The sequence below is a fragment of the Hirundo rustica genome, chromosome 6 (assembly GCF_015227805.2).
Source record: "Hirundo rustica isolate bHirRus1 chromosome 6, bHirRus1.pri.v3, whole genome shotgun sequence".
In the NCBI taxonomy this organism is placed as follows: domain Eukaryota; kingdom Metazoa; phylum Chordata; class Aves; order Passeriformes; family Hirundinidae; genus Hirundo; species Hirundo rustica.
Genome location: NC_053455.1, coordinates 28,378,861 through 28,404,576, shown reverse-complemented (window position 1 = coordinate 28,404,576; position 25,716 = coordinate 28,378,861). Strand labels below are relative to the sequence as shown.

At 40.2% G+C, this 25,716-nt stretch overlaps 1 protein-coding gene across 2 annotated transcripts; it reads left to right on the top strand.

The window, feature by feature from the left end:
* The first annotated feature begins 1,451 nt into the window (after window positions 1-1,451).
* Window positions 1,452-25,716, top strand: VPS39 (VPS39 subunit of HOPS complex). 2 transcript variants are annotated; one of them, XM_040067442.2, is made up of 26 exons: window positions 1,452-1,602; window positions 3,346-3,411; window positions 4,163-4,189; window positions 4,633-4,697; window positions 5,468-5,510; window positions 6,470-6,564; window positions 7,763-7,861; window positions 8,645-8,737; window positions 10,199-10,382; window positions 10,903-11,023; window positions 11,379-11,499; window positions 12,250-12,379; window positions 13,570-13,712; window positions 14,555-14,698; window positions 15,220-15,361; window positions 15,603-15,689; window positions 17,644-17,717; window positions 18,303-18,401; window positions 18,643-18,760; window positions 19,223-19,351; window positions 19,821-19,923; window positions 20,839-20,884; window positions 21,247-21,396; window positions 21,581-21,715; window positions 22,265-22,356; window positions 23,600-25,716. In XM_040067442.2, exons 1-26 carry the CDS (start codon window positions 1,530-1,532, stop codon window positions 23,673-23,675), a joined length of 2,655 nt encoding a protein of 884 aa, XP_039923376.1. In that variant the 5' UTR covers window positions 1,452-1,529; the 3' UTR covers window positions 23,676-25,716. The 2 variants fall into 2 exon arrangements, with proteins under 2 accessions (XP_039923376.1, XP_039923377.1); XM_040067443.2 differs by lacking the exon at window positions 4,163-4,189 and having other exon boundaries at window positions 1,453-1,602.

The window sequence follows — 25,716 nt, the reverse complement described above, 5'->3', positions numbered from 1 at the left end:
TGTTAGGGTGACAAGATGTCCCTGTTAGGAGCTCCAAAGGAGGGACTGAGGAAGAGATCACATGCCCTGGTAAAGAAATGCAAGAGGCTTGATAGGCACAGAGTGAGTCAGGATCATAAGATCTAGGGAAGGTTATTCTGCAGATGTAGGGGTGTGTGTCTTTGTGGGCTTTATTTATCCTCATGTTCACCTCATTTATGTTGTATGCTATGTCTTAAAGTCTGAAGAGGGTAATGCTTCACAAATAATTTGCTCTCTGGACTACAGCCGTGTGAAGGAAGTCATTATTACCCAATGTTATTGAAACATTTCCTGTCGCTAAATCGGCTCCACGTCCCTTTTCCTTTTGCAGGGATCTTTGGTTAAAAAGACCAGCTCTATGCCTGAGGCATAAAGCCTTTGGCAGTTTGCAGTTTTGCTATCTGTGAAGGGGGATCTGATTTAACACAATGCTGTGCTTCAGCACAGAATGTTCATTCCTGAGCAGGAAAGAAGTTGGAAGCAAAAGAATGCCGTGTTTGTTTTCCCGTTCCTGTGCTTTGATCTTCCAGCACAGAGCATCCACAGTCCCTGTTTCCTAAAAGTGTTCTCTGTTGGTAAAGATGCTTGGAGAATTTTGAGCCATGTGCTTTTTGAGTTTGGTTTCGTTAGTTTAGTTTTTACATCACAGATTGTGAATGTTCCACCTCTTCATGACAAATATAAATGCAACTGTGGCCGGTTCTGGAAGGGGCAAAATAACAAGTAAAGATTTCCTTCTGGAGACCGAACTTCACTGGCCAAGTTCGTAGGATGAGTTCATTAAAGTAAAACTTCTAACTTCAAAAAACAGACATGTGCTTGCAAGATATACCACGCTGTTCTCATCTGGTTGCCGCAGGTTATGTCGGTCGCTGCCTCTGTATCCCGGGTGACTTTTCTACTTTCTCTGGTTTATGGTAGCCAATGGCACCCGGACACCTCCCGTAGTGACGTTTTGGGAAGATCAGTGTTTCCCACAGCCTGTCCCCTTTTCGGGCTGTATGAAGATGCACACGGGTTATGTCAGGTGCCGTGCCGACCCGCGTTTCCCGTTCATGCCCGAGCCCCCGAGGCGGGCAGTTAGAGGCCGGCGCGTTTGTGGGGCTGGGACAGGACACCGTTCCTGGTGGAACGCCCGCGGGCAGTGCCAGCACCCTTGCGGAGTCTGCGGAGCGGTGTGGGGACGAGCGGGGCTGGCCGAGCGCGGCGGGCGGGGACAAGCGGAGACAAGCGGGGCTGGCCGAGCGCGGCGGGCGGGGACAAGCGGAGACAAGCGGGGCTGGCCGAGCGCGGCGGGCGGGGACAAGCGGGGCGGGGCGGGGCGCGGGCGGAGCCACGGTGCGGAAGCGGCGCCGGGCGGGCGCGGACGCTGCCGGAAGGGGCGGGAGCCGTGGGCGCGGGGCCGTTCCCGTCGGGGCCGTTCCCCCCGGGGCCGTTCCCCCGCCCCGCCGGTGCCGCCTCTGTCTGGGCCGGGCCCTGCGGCAGCCGGGGCCGGAGGAGCCGCCGCCATGCACGACGCCTTCGAGCACGTGCCGATCCTGGAGAAGCTGCCGCTGCAGATCGACTGCCTGGCGGCCTGGGGTGAGCCGGAGGGGCCGCGCCGCAGCCCGACCCGCTCCGCTCTCCCGTCCCGGGCGGCGTTCGTGCGCCTGCCGCGCCCCGTCCTGCCCTGCCCTACCCTGCCCTGCCCCGCCCTGCGGCGGGCCGGGGGTGGCAGCGCCGCCCGGCCCCGGCCGGCGGCACCCTGAGCGGCCGCGGCCCTGCCGCCCCCCCGGGCCGGGCCGGGGCGCGGGAGCCTCTCCCCGGGGCCCCGCGGGGCCCAGCTCCGCTCCCAGGGGCGCCGGCCGTCGCGGCCCCCCTGCCCTGCCCTGCCCTGCCCTGCCCTGCCCTGCCCTGGCTGTGGGGGAGGCTGCCAGGACTCCCGGGGCTGTAACCCTGGGCTGCCTGCTTTCTTGCTAAAAAAACATTCCCTATGCTTTGACTTAAACTTAATTTGGAGGGCCGGTGGTATGTTGAAATCTTAGATTTCGAATATGTTTGAACGTGTTAGTGATACATAATTGTGGGGTATATTTTTGGGCATACTTGAGAGTCAAATTTTGGTCAGGTGACTGCATCAGCTGTCCTAATGATTAGGCTTGATAAGGCTTTGTGCAGGTGCCATCAGATGTACTACTATCATGCAAAATGGGCAATTTAAAAAACTCTGCTCACTGTGGAATTGTGACCCAGATTAATTGTTTTAAGACATTATTTTAAGAATTACATCCTGAATGATAATGTTCCTGTTATACATGGATTGTTTATGATGGAGTTGCGTACTGGAGGGGATGCGAAGATAGTTCGTTTCTTCATTGCAGCTTTTATGTTTTTCTCTCTTTGAAAGCGTTTATTTTGCTGAGCTAGGAAGAAAAGCCTAAACGTACAGACTTAAAGCAGTATGGGTTTGTAAAAAAAGATGTGTAACTGTCTCTACAGTGTTTCTACTGAGTAGTAGAAGAAAGGTCTTGCAGAAAATAAGATTTTATTAAAATGCAAATTTTTTAAGTGGTGAGGAATTGCTAAATGTAGAAGGAAATATTCATCTATGCTGCTTTTCTATATGATGCTCAGTGAGGAAGAAATTCAGTCCTATTTAACAAGCTTGTAAATAGTCTATGCTTTTTGCATGGTGTAAGTGCTGTAAAGAGGAAGAGTCTGAAACTGCGCCACAGTGCTTGAATATAAAGGCCCTCTTTTATAAATCCTGAATCATTCTTGGTTGTCCAACCAATCCAAATGTCACCTAAGCAAATGCCACTGTCCTCCAAACATAGCTGACTATTTCAGAGAGACATTTTAAAAACCTGACCTAAAAAAAAAACAACAATCAAACCCATGTAGATTTTTTTTTTTTTCTGACAGTACTTCCCATTATGTAGCACTGTTCCTCTCTGAGAGATAATAATGACTGAAGAATAGTTTATTGCTCTTTTGGTTGCACACAAAATAACAACGGTTTGCTTCTTCACTTTTGTATGAACTACTGGAATGTGGTGGCCAAGCTGTCTGTCCTGTTTTACTGCCTGATCTTGGGCTATCCTCTCCTGAGAGCTAAAGCTACTTCTGTGCACTTCCTCTGGAGAGATGATAGGAGGCCTGTGTAGAAACTACAGAAAGTCCTTTTTGGTGTTTGAAGCAAGTTTCCAAGGGCTCTGATAAATCTAACATAGCCCCATAATAGGCACTGTGAAGAAAATTACCTCTGCCCCAGCCAAAACTGGCACAGCTGTGAAGGGCAGTATTTGTTGTACTAATTAGGCTCTTTTTCTCCTGCCTTTGTAGAGGAATGGCTCCTTGTTGGTACCAAACAAGGGCATCTTCTGCTTTACAGGATCAAGAAAGATGTAGGTAAGTTGATTTTAAGAATGCCACAAAACAATTTGATATTTTTACTCCCTGCACTTTTAGAGGCTGTAGTCATTTTAACACAAGTGTGATTTAATTGCTGATTTTTTCCTGTATAGAATTTCATGTATGTAAAATATGTTTTATTTCAGGTTTCTCTGTGTTTAAATTTATAGTAAGTGACTGAAATTTCTATTAATATGGTACAAATATATGTAAAAACAGTGCAGTGTGTGAATTGCCAGAGTTTTGATGTATGTCATCTTTTAATGATGGACTGGATTAGTGAGAGAGCAAATACATTCAGTGGGTCCATGAGCATCATGGATAGGGAGGAAGGATTTGGTTTTGTCAGGTATTTGCTCTTTCCATGCCTCTTTGACAGTCTGAAGTGCTGATAGTCTGTTCTGGGAATGCCACAAATAGAACTATTCTGGTTTTGGTTTAGTTAAAATTGATTTTCACTCAAGAGGTTTGTATTTCACGTTACTTGCTATTATGTAGAAACTGATGTTATTGAAAGCAGTAATATTTTGTAGCATGGCACAGGAAAGCAAACACCAAATGTAAGTTTCCAAGTTCATCACCTCTTGGAAAGATATTAACTTATAGCTAATTGGATTCTAGAGACTGAATTCAGCTTGATTTTTCTGAAACTTGTAGGTTATCTGTCCAACTGGAACATGCTAGTCTTGAGTTGCTAGTGTCTTATCTCACATGGTAAATTTCTCCCCCTTTTTTGCATCAATGCCAGGAGAGGTTATGTCATCAGAAAGTGTCTGTAAGTCTTTCTCCCTAAAACTCCTTTTATACCTTTGTGGTGTAGTGTTTTTTCCTTGTCTATTTTGCAACGATGTGCATCCAAGAAATTTACGTTGCTGATACTTGACTAGTGGGGTTAAAATCTTTATGAGTATCTTTGTATCTCTGGGTTTCAAATTACTTAAATATAATGCTTGTAATGTAAAACTCGGGCAAGGCAGAAATGTAACTGTTGTTGAGGCCCTCAGCTGGGTACAAGAAGTATAATTTGCATTTTGATCTGACTATTTAGAAGACCCTCTGATGCATTTAGTTGGTGGCAAAAGTTAGCACAGATGTGTTCAAGTGTCATTCTTCCAGTGTTGTGTCCAAGTTTGCTTTCATAATTATTTGTAATTAGCGCAAGATATACACAGTCATGAGCAACTTCAGTTTACACACCCTCTTCAATCTTTCTGATAGGTTGCAATAGGTTTGAAGTGACACTAGAGAAATCCAACAAGAACTTCTCAAAGAAGATTCAACAGGTAGGAAATACCACCTTCTTGATGTGGGGACAGTTTTCAGCCAATAAATGAAATATCAAATGTATCTGCAATCTCTGCTGAGCTTAGCAAAAAAAAAAAAAAATAAAAAAAAAATCCCAAAGCTATAGTTTTTCTTGGAGGTGTAATGGCCAGATGTTTTTGCCCACTCCACCCATAACAGGAATAAGCTTGGTTTGATTGCTGAAGCAGAAACCAAAGAATTGGAACTTGCAGGTTTATTTTTGGCTTTTGTTAGCAATAGGTCTTCAGTTGTTCTGACTGAGAATATTTGTAAAAATAATGGTGATACCTCAACAGACTGTAATGTATTATTTAACTCCCACATGAGATCCTATAGGAATGTGAATATAGTTCCACTTGAAGTGTAGAAGTGAAGTAGCTGCCAGTTTTCCTGCCTTTTTTTTTTTTTTTTGAGAATTTGTGCTCAATGATTATATTGATTCCAGCAAAAACACCTTAAAGAATATGGATCCTCTTTCAGGATGCAACACTCTATGTATGCTTTAGAAGTATTTTTGTACAGGTGGCATACCAATGTACAGCTTTTTCTACCAGCTTAGGTTGCAAATGCTATGTGTCAGCTTATGAAAAGTGAGTGTAACTGAAAAGAGTTGCAATAGCTGAAGGTGTGCATGGAAAACTGCCTTGCTGTTCTCATTATTTTGAGAATTTCTTAGACTATCTATAATCAAGCCTTGTTCAGAGTTTTAGTGCAGGAATGGAGTCACTAACAGCATTCTCCCTTTCAGATCCACGTTGTTTCTCAGTTTAAAATTTTGGTCAGTCTATTGGGTAAGTGAAGAAAAGTGCTGTAAGATTTAATGAGCTCTTCTCGATGTGTGAATGTGGCACTCTTTCCACACACCTGCACAGTAGTCTGGTTGTTGAGAAGTCATTGTGTAGAACTCAGCTTTGCATTTTGCAGAGGAAGCGTTAAGCAGCTTTGCCAGCTTGGAGAACAAAGCGTTAATGCTGATTTGTTATTAGGAATGAAGAAGTACAGGCATGCACTAAAGTGTCAGTGTAAAATACAGTTTGTATTGGCATCTCTGTGTGCACGTATATGCATGCATGTGTGTGCACTGTATGATAGGAGCTAAAACTTCTGACCAAATCTGCTTGTTGTATCAAACTCACTGGTGGTGTCTTACCAAACTCATTTTGTATTCAGATGTGACCTTCTACTGTCGTGTGGAAGTTTGAAGTTTGCTTGGCTCTGGCTTTCTTTTACTTACGATCTTCTAACGTCTTTTTTTGCTTATGTTACTCCTCCCTTCTTTATGGTCTCCAAGTCCCGGCTCTTCCAGCTCCAGCATGTGTAGATTTCTGTTGCTTGCGTCCTCGTGTGTACAAGAACTTGATCATAGAACCCTGCATTTTGAGCTGTTCAATTTCCACTAAATTCAGGAGCCACTTCAAATTGGTCTTTGTTAATGCAGTCTTCCATCTTGAACTTGCTCTGTTCTGGCCTGCTTGCTGTCCCTTCCACTCTGCCTTCTCCTGCTTGGTTAGCACATGTTCTCAGTACCTTCCTATAGTTTTTACCAGTGCTGGTGTTAGTCTTCTTTTCTGCATTTATTGTATTTGTATATGCTTGGCATTTTTCAATTTTTGGGAAAACACTTCTTTTCCTTTTTTGCAGCTCTTAGTTTTACAAGTTCTTTTTATATAAACATAAAATACAGTAACTTGTTTGAATTAGCAACGACTCTGCATGGCTTAAATACTAATTGGAATTTTGTTTAAAACAGAAAATAACATTTACGTCCATGACCTGCTGACATTTCAACAGATCACCACGATTTCAAAGGCAAAAGGTGCATCTCTCTTCACTTGTGATCTCCAGGTAAGGAGGGGAATACAGCTGCACAGATGTCCTCACTGTTTGTAATAAGGATTCCTTTTTCATGTTGCTGTGTAGAATAGGTTTGTTATTTTGTGTTAGATGAAAATTTCTTGGGTACTAGTGCTTTTTTAAATTAGCACCTACTGCATTTGCTTAAGGCAGCAGTTTTAAATTATTTTTCTTACTCTGCTTCACAAAGTTATTTTCCTGTACCTCTTGTGATTATAGCTTTTGATACAGAACTTCTGATACAAGACTTCAAAGCATTTTTGTCCTGTACTAACTATGACTCTTTCAATAGGTCCCCTTAGTATAAAAGCCATATCCTTTCCTTGGATTGCCAGTGTACTAGTTCATTGTGGTTTCCTTCTGCAAGCAATTCTGTCTCTGGGTTTTTTTACATTTTTATTTCTCTTTATTGGCCCAAGGAGTCCTAGAGCAGTTGTGGTAGATTCAAGCCCTAAAACGGTTCTCTAAAGTGTAGCAGTTCTCTGTTCCTATGATCGGTTCATTAAGTGACTCATTTCTATTCAAGTGAGTTTCTCAGCCTGCCCATGTTGTTCAGACACCTTTTTCATAATCAGAAGAGATGGTTTAGTTCTCTTCATAATTTTTTATCTTTTTGCTCCATGGGACCTTAATGTTAAATATTTTCTAGGAAGTACGTGGGGTTTTCTAGACATGAAAACTACTGTCTATCAAAGCACCTTTACGTCTGGTCATTGCAAAGTGGTTTCTGTTTGTGTGTCCAGGTGCTTAGCTGTCCTAGTATTTCTTGTCAAGAAACCTTTCCAATAGGTTAGAATATTAGATGGTTTTATCTTAGTGTTATTCCATTTCCTCACCTCTCCTATACTGCATAGAGTTCCAGCTGTTTATCTTAGTTTCAGGGTTGGACTGATAGCTCTCTACTTATCTTCTGTCTGTGTGTGCGTATGCCTTTGGTGCTCTTTTTTTTTTCTTGGATTTCCTTGATGTCACCATCCCTGTCAAAGTTCATTTTTAGGTGTCCTGCCACCTTCCCTGCCTCCTTCCTCCCCCTCCCATGCTTCCTTTTTTAGGGAATGCCTTTTGGCATGGATGAACAAAGCCACTCTTCAGTGGACAGCTTTGCTTTTAGCAGAGCTTCTTTTGGCCCTGTCTTGCCTTACTTGCCTCTCATTGAGTGCCTGTGAGTGAGACCTGTCTGTTTTCCCAGCAATCAGACACAGGGGAAGAGGTGCTGAGGATGTGTGTGGCAGTGCGTAAGAAGCTGCAGCTTTATTTCTGGAAGGACAGAGAGTTCCATGAGCTACAGGTGAGTTGTGTTCTTTCTGTAGCCAGGATGTCTCAGCAAGGAGGGTAATTGCTCTTCACTGCTTGCCATGTTACTCAGAGGCACTGCTGACCTTCAAAACATTGATGGTTGGTTGTGCAGAGATTTAACAATGAAACAGCAAACAGAAGTGGAAATACGTGTTTGAAATCACAGTTAATGGCATTAATACAGTTTCATAAGTTAAAATTTAAGTAAGGGCTGCATCCTATATTTTAATGTTCTGGTTGTAGTACACTTTTAAGTACTTGACATTTAAGTCAGTGAAATGTAACACCTTATGCATGCCTTACAAAAACGTGATGGAGGTGGGTGCACTTCTGCTCAAAGTTTTTCAAGCATGTCTTTAAGTCAGAAGATAGCTACTGACAAGTGCAGAGAGCTGCAGTCGTGAATACTAGAAGGAGAAAAAAATAACTAATTGAATATAATATATATATGTGTGTGTGTGTATATATGTATACATATATATGTGTGTATATATATATATATAAAATAACTAATTGAAATGGGTGGAGGCTTTTTTAGCTACCATGCTCTACTAAAAATTTTTTTACTAGAAGTTATCAGCTAACTCAGAGCACACCTCTTTCCTGTGCATGAGTCTAGCTTTTTGCTGAATACTGCCATTCCTAGAGCAGTAGATACTGGGCACAGGTGGTGGGGAATAAGGTGTCTACAAGAGAGCAGCCTGGTACACTCTGTGTTGCCAGATTTCGCTTTTGTTTTTCATTGTTAACAACCAGTTTAACCCATTTTCCTCAGGGGGACTTCAGTGTACCCGATGTACCCAAGTCTATGGCCTGGTGTGAGAACTCCATCTGTGTGGGCTTCAAGAGGGACTATTACCTGATAAGGGTAAGATGGGGCTGTGTAATAGTGTTTTAAGAAGATTTGGGTATCAGTAGACTCTGTGGAGGCTGCTCCTGTGCTCAGGAACTCAGCTAACAGCATCTGGTACTCCTGCTATTTGTGGTTTTGGAAAGGGCAGTCTAGGCCTGTCCTTTTAAACTGGTATTTTGTCAGGAAATGATCTTCTGTTTGTTGCTATTGAGACCAGTGTTTGCAGCTCTTGCAGAAGATAGGGATTGGAAAAGATATATTTGTTTTGGCAACAGTCTGTGAAGCTCAGTTTGCATTTAATTTAATATATTAAGTAATAAGATTAGCTCTGAAAGGACAAAGAGACCAAAAATAACTCATCTGGCATACAATGAAGCTTAACCATTCTTTCATTTTTCTTTCTCTAGCTGAACTGTAATTGTTTGAAGGCCTCTGAACTTACTGTTAATTTAATATTACAGCTTCCACTTAGACTTCATTTATGGCTATAATTCTGCCTTTACAATCGGCTTCTGCAGGTATTATAGGAAAATAATAATATAGGAAGATGAGGTGCACGGCACATGTACATACCTGGGTGGCAACACTGATCTGCAGTAAAAGGAAAACCACACATAATTTTTACAGTCACTTGGAACTGGTGCTGCTCACAGAAGAAGGGGTGCCTTTCTGCAGTGCTCTCCTACATGTTGATTAGTGATAGGAGTAGTTGTGCAGCTGCTCAAGCAACCGGGGTGGAGACCAACTATCCCAAATGTTTACTGTGGGTTGGCTCTGGTGCTTGATTAACCCGTCCTTGAAGTGCTTCATTTCACTAAATAGGCAGGAAAACGACACATGCTTTTATGGGGTTGTTTTCTGCTGTTGATTTATAAAATGCTTGACCTGTAATGCAAGGTAAGCAGCAGGAATGTGTGGCTGGAATTGAAGAAGGATTCTCTGTTTTGATTATTATATCAGATCATGAAGCAGCAATTTTTTGTGTGAGTTCAGTTCCCACTATAGCACTATAGTGCCACTATAGTGGCCAAATTAATGAGTGGTTAGGGCAGGGGAAAATGACTAGGCAGGTTTCTAGGCTTTTAGTCAGGTTTTTTGTTAATGTGGCAGTGCTCAATCATGCCAAAATAAAACAGTGTTAAAAGTTTTGGCCTAAATGAAGTGCTTGGACAGTTCACCTGATTTTGCTGCTGTGCTGTTACATATTTTATAAACTGGTGTGAATGATGTGCTCAGCTACTATCATCATCTCAGACATAAAAGTAATAACTTTTTTATTTCAGAATGATGTATAAGCAGGATAAATAATGATATGCAGAAACTTTTATTGATTCTCTTTAAATTTCCACTTGTCCTCTTAGTGATTAGCCCGGGCTGCAAAATTCCTCTACGGGTTTTTGCTTTAGTCTTATGAAGCTTTGAAGAAAAGATTATTTTGCAAAACACCTTTTTTTAAAATGTTTTTTATTATCCTAGGTGGATGGAAAAGGATCCATCAAAGAACTGTTTCCCACAGGGAAGCAGCTGGAACCATTGGTAGCTCCCGTAGCAGATGGAAAAGTTGCAGTTGGCCAAGATGATCTAACAGTTGTGCTTAATGAAGAAGGGGTCTGTACTCAGAAATGTGCCTTGAATTGGACAGATATTCCTATAGCCATGGGTGAGAAGTAGCAGTTTGTTTTTGGTTTTGTTTAAATTTACTTCTTTACTTCCGTGAATGCGATAAAATCATTATATTTGCAGTATTTTGAAACCAGCTGGATTTGGAGTGTGACAGTTTCTACAGAATTCTAAGATGTACTCTGGGGAAGGTTTCATGTGTTTTTTTCTGCTTCTTAGCCTTCTTGTCTGTGGGCCTCTCTCCTCACAAAATAGGTGTATTCTGTATCTTTTATAGAGGGACAAGGTCTGAAATGGAAGGTAGTGTGTTAAAGCACTGTAATTCTGGGGACCTAGGTGCCTCAGAACTTCCTTGTGGTGAAGGACTACTACTCTCAAAAGGCATGGTAGTAGCCTGTTAGCAAATCAATGTCAGTGTCAGGCACCAGATTTTGTTTTGAATATGAAAAAGGTGCACATTTCAAGGGGGTGAAAAATTGAAGAGGAGCCTTAAGTCACAGCTTTTTTTAAGGAATGCTTGAGAACAATCCACTTAAATTTTTCACTTGTTTCATGACTAGAACACCAGCCTCCCTACATCATTGCTGTTCTGCCAAGGTATGTGGAGATCCGCACTTTTGAACCCCGGCTGCTGGTGCAGAGCATCGAGCTGCAGAGGCCGCGCTTCATCACCTCTGGAGGGTACTGACACAACACATTTTCACTTTTGTCAGGCTGGCTGGCTGTATGTAGCACTCTGAAAAACTGAGAGAACAGCAGCCTTTCTAGCTCTCACCTTAAGATGTAGTGTTGAAGCAATCTGTTGGGTTTTTTATGGAGATTGGTGGAGGCCATACCTTGAGGAGGAAAGGATAGAATTGAGGGTCTTCAAGAATTTGTGACACGGGAGATACAGTCTCCTTCTGCTTTGCAATAGTGCTCCAGTTGCTCTTGGACTGATCCATGTTTGTATTATTGGATTGGATTTCTTTTAAGATAGGATATTGCTTCTTTCTGAGCACTGAAATGTAACTGACGTTTTTTGTCTTGTTTACAGCACAAACATTATATATGTAGCAAGTAATCACTTTGTTTGGAGGCTCATTCCAGTGTCCATAGCTACGCAGATCCAGCAGCTTCTCCAGGACAAACAGTTTGAGTTGGCTTTGCAGTTGGCAGTAAGTACTCAAAAACTTGAATTTGCAGTGGATGCAGCTGGACAGAAGTATACGAAAGAATGTTTTCCATCTCCTAACTGTAGTGAGTCCACTAACCAGTCAGTCAGTGTAACCTCCCAACTGTCCACAAACTGGTAAACTTTAGGCTTGTTTAACTGAAGTTTTAGTTTTGTGCTGTCTTTATTCCATATTGATCTATCGTGGTGTAGATTTTGAGAAATCATCTTGTATATGAAAGATTATCTTTCTTAGCTGTTTAATTGGTTACCTTCTTTTAGATTCTGAAGTCAGTAGGACTTCAAAGTCTTCAGACTGCTTCTAAACAGTGTAGTTTGGAGTTGTGAGTTTTGTCACATGACCATTTTTTGGGTAATAGTACTCCTGAAACAATAATTGGTTAGAGATACTGATGCAGTATCTTTAATTATGTGACTGTGTAACTGGAAACTCCCCTTAATTAATTGCATTTTGAATGCTGACATGAAAAAAGAATTTGAAAGGCAAATGGGTGAAGAGACATTTGCCGTGACAGAGCAGGTATACAGATAACCAGAGGTAGCTTCAGATCTTCAAGGTAATCTCAGTGACACAATAAGCAGAGACAGGCACCATCAGTGTTCACTTTGAGAGATTCTCTTTTCTTTTCCTACTCTCTCCACATGATAATGATCCTGTTAATTCTCTAGGGTGTTTCTCTCTCATATACGAAGCCCGAGAGTTTTTAATGTTTGTTAATTTGTATGTATGCAGGAAATGAAAGATGATTCAGATAGTGAGAAGCGACAACAAATTCACCACATAAAGAACCTCTTTGCCTTCAACCTTTTCTGCCAGAAGCGTTTTGATGAATCCATGCAAGTTTTTGCCAAGCTTGGTACAGGTAAATGCTTGGGTTGGCGTTGAATCACTTAAGTTAGGAGGAATGAAATCAAGCTCACTGGCTATTTTATGGGGTTTTTTTTGTTTGTTTTCTGGTTTGTTTTAGTTTAAAACAGTGCTACCTTGTGCAGATCAGTCCCCTATGAACAGCAAATAGCCTGGTCAGCTGTTTAGTAATTTTTCTGGTGGAGCTGGGGAATAATTACTTAATAACTTAATTAACTGCACAATTAAGTGCAATTAAATAATTAACTGCAATTAGTAAATTGAGTTAAATCATGAGTTTGCCCTTTTTACAGAATACATTTGTATTCTAGGGTATTTTAAAGCATGCACAGCATTTGCGCAGACCCTTTGAAATTGAATGTTTTAGCAGCTGCTAAAAGCCTACTTGTAACTTGGAATAAAAAAATAAGGAACATCTTCAGATTTGAAAAATCATTGGACTCAGATAAGGATCCTTAACCCTTGGTTTAGCCAAGATGCCGACAGCAGGAAACCTTTCTGTGCTTTTGGAAGTCACGGTAGTCTCTGATGCTGTTCCTCTGAGTTGTACTAGGGCTGTTGGAAGAAGATTGAAGACTGGACTGTACTGTAGTGCTTAAAACTGAGATTCTTTTTATTGGTGACAGAATTCTCATGTGCATTTAAGCCTAGGACTTATTTTCATGACACTTACATGATTTTTACTTTGGAAAATTACAGTGGAAGACAAGGACTGAGAACTCCAAGTATTTTGAGCTTAAATTATAGGATAGTAATTTTGAATTTGCTTAAACTCTCTGAAAACGGGTGTGCATTAGTTACAGATGGTACTATTTAGTTCTTGTTTCAAAAGCAAGGTAAATTCTCTTAAAACATTGCTTGTTCCTAGAAATCCTGTCTTTACTGCCAGAGTGGTTAATGCTAGGATTCTGCAAGAAGAGCAGTAAGATTGTAATAATGGCTTATCCTCCAGGTGTGCCAAGTGCACAGGTTGGAGGTTCCTGTGCTTGGACTTTGAAACACGTTTTACTCTTGCTTCTTTTGCATTGTTACAGCTTCTTTTCTGAAATGAGCATATTTTGTTTAGGCTCTAGAACCTTGTGGATGTACAAATAGACCACAGACTGCTCTGTTAGAAAGATAAGCTTGCTCTAAGTTAGCAAAAGTAATACGAATGGTTACTAATACCAGTTATTTTTTGCATAGATCCCACTCATGTGATGGGTCTGTATCCTGACCTCCTGCCCACAGATTACAGGAAACAGCTGCAGTACCCCAACCCCCTGCCAGGGCTCTCTGGGGCAGAGCTGGAGAAGGCACATTTAGCTCTGATAGACTACCTAACTCAAGTGAGTGCTCCTCTACCTGCGTTTAGAGCAGGGTTATTCAGTTCTAGCATGCTTTGTTGGTAAACTTCGATGTGCAGGAAGCAGTACGCCTAGTCCAGCTCTGTCATGCTAGCCTCAATGGGCTCTCTTCACGGCTGGAAAATATGGCAGCCGCTCCTGAGTGAGCAGGGGAAGTGGAACACGTGAGATACCCCATGGATACGTGGGAAACATCATGTGGGACTGGACAAAATTTCCTTATGGATTGGATCTCAATATGAATCCAGTATTTTATTTCTAGTATCCTTTGGAAGAGAACTTGAGCACTTGATTCTTTTGTTTTTGTTCAATGATTATTATTAAGGGCTCTCTGTCCAGGACAGAGGTTGAGGGCATGCAGTAAAAGGTGGAATGGAAAATAATGGGCATTGTAAGTTTCTGCCCTCTTTATTTTGTCGTAGCTGGAACCTGAATTGTTTGGTTGCCATCCTTACTAGAGTAGAAGGAAGGTTGTGCCTGAAGGAGGATAGGTTTTATGCTTAGCAGTGCAAAATCTAAATGGTTTTCCAAATGTTTTAAATGTTTCCTGACTTCTCTAAAATGTCTGTTCAGGTTAACAAAATTTCCTTCTGATGATTTTCTCAAGACTCTGGACATTTTGCAAAACCATAAATATTCAAAACAAATGTATACAGCTGAATATGGTTGTAAAGTTTGTGTTGAATAGTTAATGACAATAAAATTCTTTAGGAAATGACTGAAACAAGTTATTGAATTGGCGTAGTTGGTGGGTTATATATGCTGAGGTGAGGTGTAGAAATCCATGGCCTTTTCCTTTTAAAATTTCATTTGATGTCCTGCAGAAAAGGAGTCAGCTAGTGAAGAAGCTAAATGATTCTGATCATCAGTCCAGTACCTCACCCCTCATGGAAGGAACACCCACGATCAAATCCAAAAAGAAGCTGCTACAAATCATTGATACCACCCTGCTAAAGTGTTACCTACATGTGAGTCTGACCCGGAGGCTTTGCCATGCGAGCTCTGTTGGAATTTTTAAGATGGAGGATAAAGGAGCTGCTTCTGAAATTCTCACACAACTTTGATCTAAAAATAATTTGTAAAATCTGAGCATTAACTAGTTTCCTCACTGGTCAGGATGCAGTTTGAGGAAGTGAGGCAGATGTGTCTGTTCCTGGTTGCTACCTCTGTCAAAAGAAAGTGACTGTGGTTGTGTATTTTCAAGGTTTAACGAATTGCCTTACACTGTTAAACACAGTAAAGTGTGATCTTGGCTGTTACGATGTTTTTCAAAGCCTGACCTCTGTTGTTGAAAGGGAGTAGCTTTGATGTGTTCTTTCTGTCCTCAAAATTGTTGAAATTAACATGGACCTAACATCTGTCATTTCTTATTTTTCTTATGCTGTGAGGCTTCCTTCCTCCCCTGTCCCCACTCCCAACTTGTGTTTTGTACTGTACACTTAGGAGGTGCACTTCCAGTGAAGTTTAAGTGCTCCCTTTTTGCTTGCAGACAAATGTAGCACTGGTGGCACCACTGCTACGTCTGGAGAACAATCACTGCCACATTGAGGAGAGTGAGCATGTACTGAAGAAGGCACACAAATACAGTGAGCTGATCATACTGTATGAGAAAAAAGGTCTGCATGAGAAAGGTAAGTATAAGGTTGGGAGAGAAGAAGGAGTAGAAACATGTATTCTTTGTATTGTGTTTTGTTTTCAGTGAGCAGGCAGTATTCTGAAGAGGCTGTTTAATCGCTATTTTGTGATTAAATCTGTTACAAATTGGTCTCAAAACTTTGTTTTGTTGTCACTAGCACTAGGAAAAATGCACTTTTTTTTGGTTCGTGTTGGAACTAGCAGTTATATAGGAATTGACTTCTTTTGTTTTGAAAGCATTACAGGTACTGGTGGATCAGTCAAAGAAAGCCAACTCACCTTTGAAGGGTCATGAGAGGACAGTGCAATATCTGCAGCATTTGGGTGAGTGTGAAAAAGAGCAGTATTTCTGTGAGGTTTCTATTCTTGTTTGGCTTAGTGGTTGTTCCGCTGTTTGGCAGCTTTCTGGAGGCTATCAAGCTGACACAGGGCACCCTTGTTACCTTGTTTGGTTTCTTGCATAATGCAGCCTTCAGGTATTAGCTCAAGGGATTCAAGTTTTCTTGAAACTTAAATATCTTATTTGAAACCATTCCCTATTTCTGATTAAAATCTCCACTGGGAGAAAATGGGCCATAGTAACTTGAATTTTCTTCCAGTGATGATTTATCATTCTGAGTGAAGTAGAAAATCTTCTTTAGTCAGCTCTTTTCTATCAATTTCTGGGCAGTTAATGAAATATTCTTAGGTAATTCTCAAGTAATTACAAATTCCTGCAGGCTTGTAGCTATGGTCTTTTAAGTCATCAGCTGTGTATTACTGATGGGTATTTGATACTTGCCTCATGTCAATAGAGTAAGCACTTGTTTATTGCATCAAAGCAAATAGTGATTATGTGATTGGCTATCAACCATATGCTTTATCAGTGCACAGGAGAATTGTATATTTACTGGGGTGGTAGATAATTTTCTGTGTTGCATTATTCTTTTATCTTTTAAAATAGTGTTATGCAGAACCTTTTCCTATTATAGCTCATGTTTAAATTAGGGATTTGTTGCTGAGGAAGTTCAGAAATTCCCTGCCTGTGGCCTGTGTGAATCCCCATGCAGATAAATGTTACGTGCTGAGGGAGCCACTTGTTCTGTTTTGTGGTGCAGTGTGGTGTTCACCTTTTAGTATACTGATTAATAAGCTTTGGTGGTTATTTAATGAGCTCCTCCTCTCCTCCTGACATTATCACCCTTTTGAGTAGGTTTTAACTTCATGTTTGATATGCTTGGGATTTCAGCAAAGGCAGCTTGATCAGTGTTTTGGCAGGGAGCTGTTCTAATTAATGTCACACTTCTTTATAAGGAGTTAGATTCTCTGTTTTACATGAGAACTCACTTCCGTGACTTGTCCTTTTTTTAAAAAATTTTCTCTGTGAGGCTAGCATGCCCTGTAAATTCAGAAAGTTAATAGAGTTCACAAAAACTCAGACCCACAAGTTTACTGCCATTTGCCAAGTCATACTTTTGCTACTGAAACTTTGAGATTGGCTTTTCTGAGAACTATTTCAATTGTTTCACTCCACAGTGCTCATAATCTGATTTTTTTAAATTTTATTTTTAAAATTCTGCTAATATGAAGATGCTGCTTGTTTTAAATATTGTGGGATGGAGAAAAGCAAACAATGCCTTTTTATAGAGTTGCTTTAAGTTTCTGTTCCTTGTATAATTGTGTTATGTTGTTCGGGCAGTGAACGCCTCAATGGCTCTGAGCAGGAGGGTGAGGGGAAAGTCACATTTTCCTAACATATTTTATTGGTATTGTGAACCAAATTGTCCAAACTCTAGTGTTCTTTTTTTAAAGGGGAAAGTCCTACATTTTTCTAAAAGCTGAGAAGCAGTTACCTGTCATGTGGTTTCTATGCCAGTTATCATTCAGTACTATGATGCTTTAGTATTTGTTATAAAGTATTTGACCATTTGCTGTAGAAGTCATTAGATTGACAGGAAGGAAATGGACTGAAGGAATTGAAAAGTTCACTTTTCTCTACCCCCTTAAAAACAAGTTGAAAAGGAAGACTTTTGGAATGTGATTAAGGCAACCAATCTTGCTTTTGGGCTGAATTCCTTACATTTGTTGACAGTATTTGAGTTAATTTTTGTTTCTGTTTGAAATCATGTTTGTGAAGTAGTGAAATTGTGGCTTTGGAATGAGTGATTTGCTTGACTTGAGCAACAACTGGATTCTTCGTGTAAATTAAACTTCACTGGCTCTGAAACATCTGCTTGTGTTGCTAATAGATAGGTATTTAGGATTTTAACATTGAGTACTGCTGCTTTTTGTATTCCAGGCACAGAAAACTTACACTTGGTATTTTCCTACTCTGTCTGGGTGCTAAGAGATTTTCCTGAAGATGGACTGAAGGTAGGTGGGATTGAAAGAGGTGCCTTGTTGACTTTATTAGTGCAGTGTAGGGAATTGGGATAACTCAATGTAAGAAGCTGATTAATGCTAAATCCAGTTAAGCACATAATTTGTATTTTCTGTATTCAGTACTGTGCTAATGTTAGCAGTAGATAAAGCAGGTCAGTCTTTCACTTTTTCTTATGCTTTTCCATTTTTGGACCTGATATTATAAAAAATTGTTAGGAGCCTTTGATAAAACATTTCACGTTATTGATGCCACACTTTTGCACAAGAGCCTAACTGGGTATTTAAATCTCGAATGTTGATTTGCATGTAAAATTGACTCCCTGTATTTGGGAGGTTTTGAGCTGTGTAAGAGAAGAATGTTCACTAGGGCAGATGTGGGGCTGTTTGTGAATCTTTTCAGATGTGAAATAACTTCCTAGTGCCTCAATAAGCTGCTCAGATTTTTTTTTTTATACTTCTTGTGCTTACTCTTTGGACACATGATGATATGCTGGGCTTCAGGACCTCAGAGAAAAAATATTCTGTGGCACTTGAAAAAAAGAAAATCACCAGTCTGAATAAAATTTTATTTAACAGATATTTACAGAAGACCTTCCTGAAGTGGAAGCTTTGCCACGAGACAAAGTGCTCGGTTTCTTGATAGAAAACTTTAAAAGCTTGACTATTCCTTACCTGGTAAGAACTCAATCTCTACTAGTGCATTTACCTTCAGTGCAAAATGTTACATGTAGGATGTAGGCTTAGGAGTTGGAGCCTGATGCTGTCTCACAGGGTCCTAGCTGTGCTGTAAGTTGTGCAAAGAAAACAAAATACATGAAATCTTGAAGTCAAGTTTGGTAAAGGCAAGCATGGAGTTGTTGCTTATAACGAATTACTTCCCAGAGGAAGTGTCTATAGCCTTAACATGTATTTGCAGGAACACATCATTCATGTCTGGGAAGAAACCGGTGCGGACTTTCACAACTGTCTGATCCAGCTGTACTGTGAGAAGGTGCAGGGCTTAATGAAAGAATATCTCAGTTCTTTCCCTGCAGGTCTGTTTAACCTTTTCTGGTGGGAGGGCCAGGGGTATTCATATTCCATATTGTTGTAAGCCTTCCCTATTGACATCCAGCATAAGATAACCTGTGTGATGGAGGGAACTGGAAAACAGAAGTTGTGGGTTTGAAGAGTAATCTAGTTTATTCCCTCTCAAGAGATCTTAAGGGATCAAGCAACACTTTGTTCATAATTAAGTGGAGTGGCAGCTGCTGCTCCCTGGCTTCTGCATGTTAAGGGTAGGGAAGGGTTTTGAATAACCTGAGTATTGCTTTAACCAGCCACTTGATGTGTTTTTAGGAATTGAAGTTCTTTTGGTAGGCATGTGAGCATCCCAACCCATGTAACAGTTCTATCACCATTTAGTTCCTCTTCATAATTATTTATTTATCTTCTGTGTGTACTAGTGTGGTGAAATAGTTGCAGTAATTTAGCTTTTGTTGTTTCCTTTCATATAGATAGAGCTCCGGTGCCTGCTGGGGAGGAAGGAGGAGACTTGGGGGATTACCGGAAAAAGCTGCTGCTTTTTCTGGAGAAGTCTAGTTGGTATGAACCTAGTCGACTTATTAGTGACTTCCCCTTTGATGGTGAGTTCTGTTTCCATAGGTTAATTAAACCCTAGCTTATTGGATTGTACAGCAAAACTTCCTCACTTAGCATAGAACCATGGTAACTAGAAATACAGAAGATGACTCTATCTCTAGTTGCAGGCTACTGGTGTGTATACCAAGTCTGCTTCTGCTGGCACAGTTGGGTTTATCAGTTTCTGTAGGATTCCTGTAACTGTTGCCCTAAGACCTTGTGGCATCTCCCAGCTGTTTAGCCTCACTTTTTGATGAGCCTGAATTACTCAATAAATCTGAAGGTTGTTGTTTCTTAAGGTTACTTGTGAATTCATGGAAGGTTTCTGAGATTAGTGTGAAATGTAGACTTACAGTGTCAGTGTAACTTAAGCTGTAGCCGGAGCACAGATTAATAATTGTTTCTCTTAGTCTGGTCACTAATTTTGTAATTTCTCTGTGTAGCTATTGATTTAATCCTTTATGCTATTACTAGGTCTCCTAGAGGAACGTGCTCTGCTCTTGGGTCGTATGGGGAAGCATGAGCAAGCTCTGTTTATTTATGTTCATATTTTGAAGGACACCAACATGGCTGAAAAGTAAGGATTGTTTTGTTTTTTTGCATTTTTGCAAGATTTCTTTTGCTGACTGCTGTGTGAATAGGATGTGTAATGAAATGTAGAGCATGAACACTGTAAGTCTTTAGAATCTTCTGGGTTTTCAGATTTTATTGTCCTTAAAGCTGTTCTGGGTGTCTGTTTATTACAGCTGCTGCTGCTGCCTGCTTGAGGTTTGCCTTTTCATGCTCTTCTGTCATTGTACTTTAGAGCAATATAACCATTATTGAGTTACTACTTTCCACCTGTCCTTAGTTTGATCATGTGTGTTGTTTTGCTTCCTTTCTGTTTGGAGAGATGTTCACTAGCCCATGTTAAAAAGAATCCTCTTTAGTAAAGATACAGCATTTTTCTATGTGTTTGTGCCAGGGAACCTCCTGAGTGCATCAGAAGTACTGAGGTAAAAATAGAATTACTCAACATTGTCAGGTATATCTGAACACTGGGGCCTGCAGTTTTCGGCAGATGCTTGTTAGAGGGCGTTCAGGGCCAGTATGCAGTGCACACTAATGAACAGCTTCTTTTTGTGATTCAGATACACTAATTAGATGTATCTACACATAGGTTTTTATGCTGTGATGTGTTGATTGGAGATATCTTTTCTCCCCCTTTTTCTTACACAGCTAAATTAAATTTGGCTTCTGCATTAAAGCTTTTAAAGGTGATAGGAAGTGGGAGAATTGCACAAAACTTTGCTTCTCTCAGTACTGTGATGCAGAATAAATGGTGTAATCCTACCATGCAGATTGATGAATTGATCTCAATCAGTTGTACAGTCACCTAACTTGGTTGACTTCAGTAGTCAGAGCAGTTAAATGTTAATTTCTGTGAACTGATTCTTTGGGTCCTATAACTGTTTCTGTATTTGACTTGATTCTTCTCTGTTGGTTCTTCTAGCTACTGCCATAAACATTATGACAGAAACAAAGATGGCAACAAAGATGTAAGTAGCTTCTTGTTAGTAGGGAAGTAAAAGGCAATTCATACCTTGTTCTAGACTTGAAACTTCTTGTTCTGTGTAGACTTCTTGGGTTTGTGTTGTGTACAGGAACCCACGTATAATCTCTTGGAATTTAGGAATCACTAGATGATAGTGTTCTGGGGTTTTATTTGATTGGGTTTTTTTGTTTGTTTCTTTGTGAATTTTACTGTATCATTGGATTTGAGCCTATAAGAGCTGTTTAAATGAGCAGTTCAGAATTTTGGATGGCATGGGTACAGCTTAGTACCATTGCTGGATTTTACCAGCACTGTCAGTTGTGGATACATGCAGCACTTTTAGAGCTTCCCTTTTGTGTGCTACAGGTGTATCTGTCCCTGCTCCGCATGTATCTCTCCCCACCCAGTGTTCATTGCCTGGGACCAATCAAGATGGAGGTGCTGGAGCCTCAAGCCAATCTGCAGGCTGCTCTGCAGGTTTTGGAACTGCACCACAGCAAACTGGATACCACTAAGGTAAGTCAGACCTGTAAGTACTCAGTTTGTGCTGTTGGCAGGAGATGACAGAAGGTACTGGAGTAGGCAAGTGAATGGATTGTGTCAATCTAAGTGTGTCAATTTTTGTCTCTATTCCTTTTTAACTTTTTTGGTCTCTCTTTTGGTCTCTATTCCTTTTTAACTTTTTCTAACTTTGTTCCAGGCAATAAACCTACTCCCAGCAAATACACAGATTAGTGAGATTCGCATCTTCTTAGAGAAAGTACTTGAAGAAAATGCTCAGAAGAAAAGATTTAATCAAGTGCTCAAGAACCTTCTTCATGCAGAATTTCTGAGGGTAAGCGTCCTCCACCTGTTATTTATTGGAATAATGTTTTAAATACATTCGGTATTGAAATTTACTGTTTCTTATAGGGGATGGGTGTCCTCTAGATGGTGCTGTAATGCACCTGAAATTAAATGGGAACCATGTAGCTTGAACATCTTTTTTGCAGGAGATGGTGTGTACATTCATTTTAGTTTGGATGAGGTGTTTGTCTTTGCTCACTGTGCTGTGGTGTGCACTGCAGAATCATCTCAGCTTGGACTGGATTTCTTTCAAATGAAACAAAGGAAGCAGTTCAATTGTTCACCTTAACATCCCTTTAGTGGTTGAATGCCTTAAGCTGTGGACCAAGGTGAAAGTAAAACCCTGCAATTCACATAGTGTGGGTTTTGGGTGTTGAGTACCACTTGCTCTGCTCCACAGACCTGCTTCTTCTGTGCTGCACAACTTGGTAATGTAGACACAGCCACTGACAGTTAAATGTTGTGCTGGTTTGCAGTTTGATCAGACCAAGGCATGGCATTGCTTTGTGAGCAGCTTGGGTTTTTTATCGTTCTTTAGGTCCAGGAGGAGCGGATCTTGCATCAGCAAGTGAAGTGCATTATTACAGAGGAGAAGGTGTGCACTGTTTGTAAAAAGAAAATAGGTAACAGGTGAGAGAAATGGGTAAACTGAATCAAATACTAATCTGATAGACTTAATTTAAGAATGTTGGAAAACCGAATGTATATATAGCCAGGGAAAACAGCAGTGTCAGGGAGCCATTTGAAGAGTGTTTGAATTACAAATTGCATTCATTAGCTGAATGGTTAGGAATACTTTAAAGCTTTGGTCAGTGAATTTGCTGCAAGAGTTTAATCTTCCTTTCAACAAAGGAGTATAAAACCCCATCAGAAATGCCCAAGATTTCTTACTTCACAACTCGAGAAGGAATAAAATCGGTCCTTGTACTGAATTTTGAAAAATTTAAGAACACTGCCTAAGAGCCTGCTTCTTAACTAGAACTGAAGAGGATGATATAAAGAATTTTAAGCTAAGATACATGTATAATTTTCTATATCTGATGGCTTTATGGCTCCCTGGCTGATTTTTGTTTTGTTGCCTATATGTTTAATAGTAGAACTAATTTGCTTGATGATTTGGATGCCAGTGACCCTGAGATGAGTTCAGTTGGTTAGAGCATGGTGCTGATAACACCAGGCTTGTGGGTTCAATCAGTGTACTGGCCATTTACTTAAGAGTTGGACTCTTATCCTTGTGACCCTTCCAACTCAGAATATTCTGTGAATCTGTGAACTTTTCTTCTGCCATTCCTAGTAGCTAATTTTGTGTTAATACAGAATGCAAATTTTATTTGCACTTGGTTTGTTTTGTCTTTCAACTGGATGGAAATGCAACATGACTTAGTCATTATTTTCTTCTTGATGTGAGCCCTTCTGAGATATCAGTAGCATTAACAATGATAGGGAAAGGTTCTTTTCCCAAAACATTTTAATAAACATCAGTCTAAATATTGCTGTGCATATGAAAATTTTTGCTCTTAACATGCAGCATGTAGCATCAGAATATGCAATATTGTTTTGGTTGTCTAGAATTCTTCAAGTGCTGTTAAGTTCAGCAAGATTTTGAAGGGCAATCATGTCCCAGTCTTTAACTTTTTACCAGTGACTTCTGTGTGCCTACAGCAATAAAAATAGATTTTAAAAACCTCCAAAGAAACATCTTACAAAATCCATAGAATTCTTTTGTCTGTTTCCTCTTTAATATGTTCAGGCTATAGTTTGAAAAAGTGTCACTGTCATGTGTCTCTGATTCTGCCCAGCTTGGATGCTCTTGTTGGAATATGGAAAACCCTTTGTCTTGACAGCTGATGTTTGTGTTTTGTTCTCTTTACAGTGCATTTGCTCGATACCCTAATGCAATAGTCGTGCATTATTTCTGCTCCAAAGAAGTCAACACACTGGACACCTGACCTTGTCACGGTCAATAATCCCAACATTCATATGAAATTCAGTACTGATGACTAAAGAAGTTGATGTGTCTGAGATTTTTGCGGCTTGTTGCTAGGTTCTCTTACACTGGGTAGAAGTCATTTGTGTCTGTGGACTGACTGTACCTACCCAGCAATATTGATTTACTAGAAAATGCCTCTAACCATGTTGTTAGAGTGCTGGCAACTACACTGGACCTCTCAGTCCTCAGATGAAGAATAGAAACTGATTTTTGTAGTGAGTTTTGTAATACACTCCAGCCTTGCAAATGAGCAGTTAGACAACTGTTGGACGTTCACCACAAATCAAGTTTTACAATAAAACGTACTTTCTTAGGGTGGCAATGTTGTGATTTGGCCTTGTATGTTAAGTATTTATTCAAAAAAAGTAAATTCCTGGAAAATCTTTGCAGCCATATCAGCGTTGCATGTTTGTCATAGAGGAGCCTTCTGTGTCTGTTTCTAGACATAGGAAATGTAACTTCTATCTCAGCGACAGAGATGGTTTAAGTGCTGGCCATTGGACTCTATTGATATTCAGTGTTTTTGCCTGACCTTCTGGTAAGTAGTTTCACAGAGGGTAGTCAGACAAATGGTAGATACCACTAAGAAGCTTTTTTTCCCCCTTTTTGTTTTAGTTTGAGAGCTATAAATTGAATTGACTTGTGTGTTGTTTTCACTGACTACGTTCACTCTTTGTGTGAGTGGAAGCTTGGAGACTATTTGAAAAAGTTCACATCTGCACTCAGAGGAAAAAGCAAAGAACACCCTGTAAAGCAATTTCTGGAAGAAGTGAACTCTAGTTACTGCTTGAGCGTCTGGACTATGCTTGAGACTTTTGTGCATAAATTCTTTAGTCTCTGGTTCACGTTCCAACATTGAAGTAAAATCCAGACTGTTTCAACATATGTGTATTTTAAATGCTCTAGAACTGCATTCTACTCAGGCTAGTACTGTTCTTAAATTACTCTTGGGCCAGAAGTCTTAACACAAGAACTAAATTGTACCGTACTTGCTCTAGACTGTAATATTTTTTTCTAACTTATTTTTTCAGAAACATTAATCTGTAGCAGATTGGTATGAGGGACAAAATGTTTATTGCAGAATCTGTGGAGTGGTAATGAAAAAGCAGCAGTAGAAAATAACCCAAGAGTGGCTGTTGGGCTCCCAAAATCCAGGTCTATCAATACTCACAAATAAGTCATTAAGTAGTATGGAGCATGACACGTAACTAGCGGATATCACATCTTAAAGAACAAGCTGATGAATAAATCTTGCCTGCCTAAAGTGTAGTTGCACCTCAGTTAACATCATGGGTTTACTTAAACCATGTGATTGTTTCTTAGGAACAGATCTGATATAAGTCCTAATTCACTTTCATTTGCCAGTGTTAATAGTTTCCCTTGCTAACTGTTTTTTCCTTGTTCATAATGTGTTTGTATTTATTGTTAATGCATTCTTTTGGATTTCTTAGTCCAGCGTTTTGCTTGGATGTCTTGGGCAGTATTGCTAATGAAGTCTTTCTGCAGAGGCTGGATAGAGGGAATCTGTGGTGTTAATGTTTTTAAACCTGTATTTCTTCTGTTTGAAGAAGAGAGCCTAAAAATACTTACACTAGATTTGCACATTCTGTATAGATCTTTATGTACTAGTTCAGGTACGGAGGGAAGATGGTTTGGGAGAGTTGTGTTTACAGGACATAGAGAATGAAGAGAGGGTATTTAAAAAGACCCTGCATTCTTTGTATACAAATATAACAATGCTACTCTGATTTTTACTTCTCTTCTGTTTAGTACTGGTAGTATGGTTTTTATTTACCTTCATTATCTGTTACCAGGATCTTCATTGTGCTCTTACTTAAAAGACTAAAGTTGTGCCTCTGTCTCCGCTGCATACCTTTTACAGAGATGTGGTTTGTGCTGTACTTTATTTTTTTTGTTGGTTCATATAATGTGCTTCGGGTTTACTAACCATACAGCAGGTTTATCTAAAGCAATAGGTTGTAATAAATATCGTGAACCAG

Excerpts from the sequence above, each read along its gene's own strand:
- VPS39 (XM_040067442.2), top strand. The coding sequence starts at position 1,530 with ATGCACGACGCCTTCGAGCACGTGCCGATCCTGGAGAAGCTGCCGCTG. Across the intron at positions 8,738-10,198 it reads GGGACTATTACCTGATAAGG|GTGGATGGAAAAGGATCCAT; the intron begins GTAAGATGGGGC and ends TTATTATCCTAG. Across the intron at positions 15,690-17,643 it reads GCAATATCTGCAGCATTTGG|GCACAGAAAACTTACACTTG; the intron begins GTGAGTGTGAAA and ends TTTGTATTCCAG.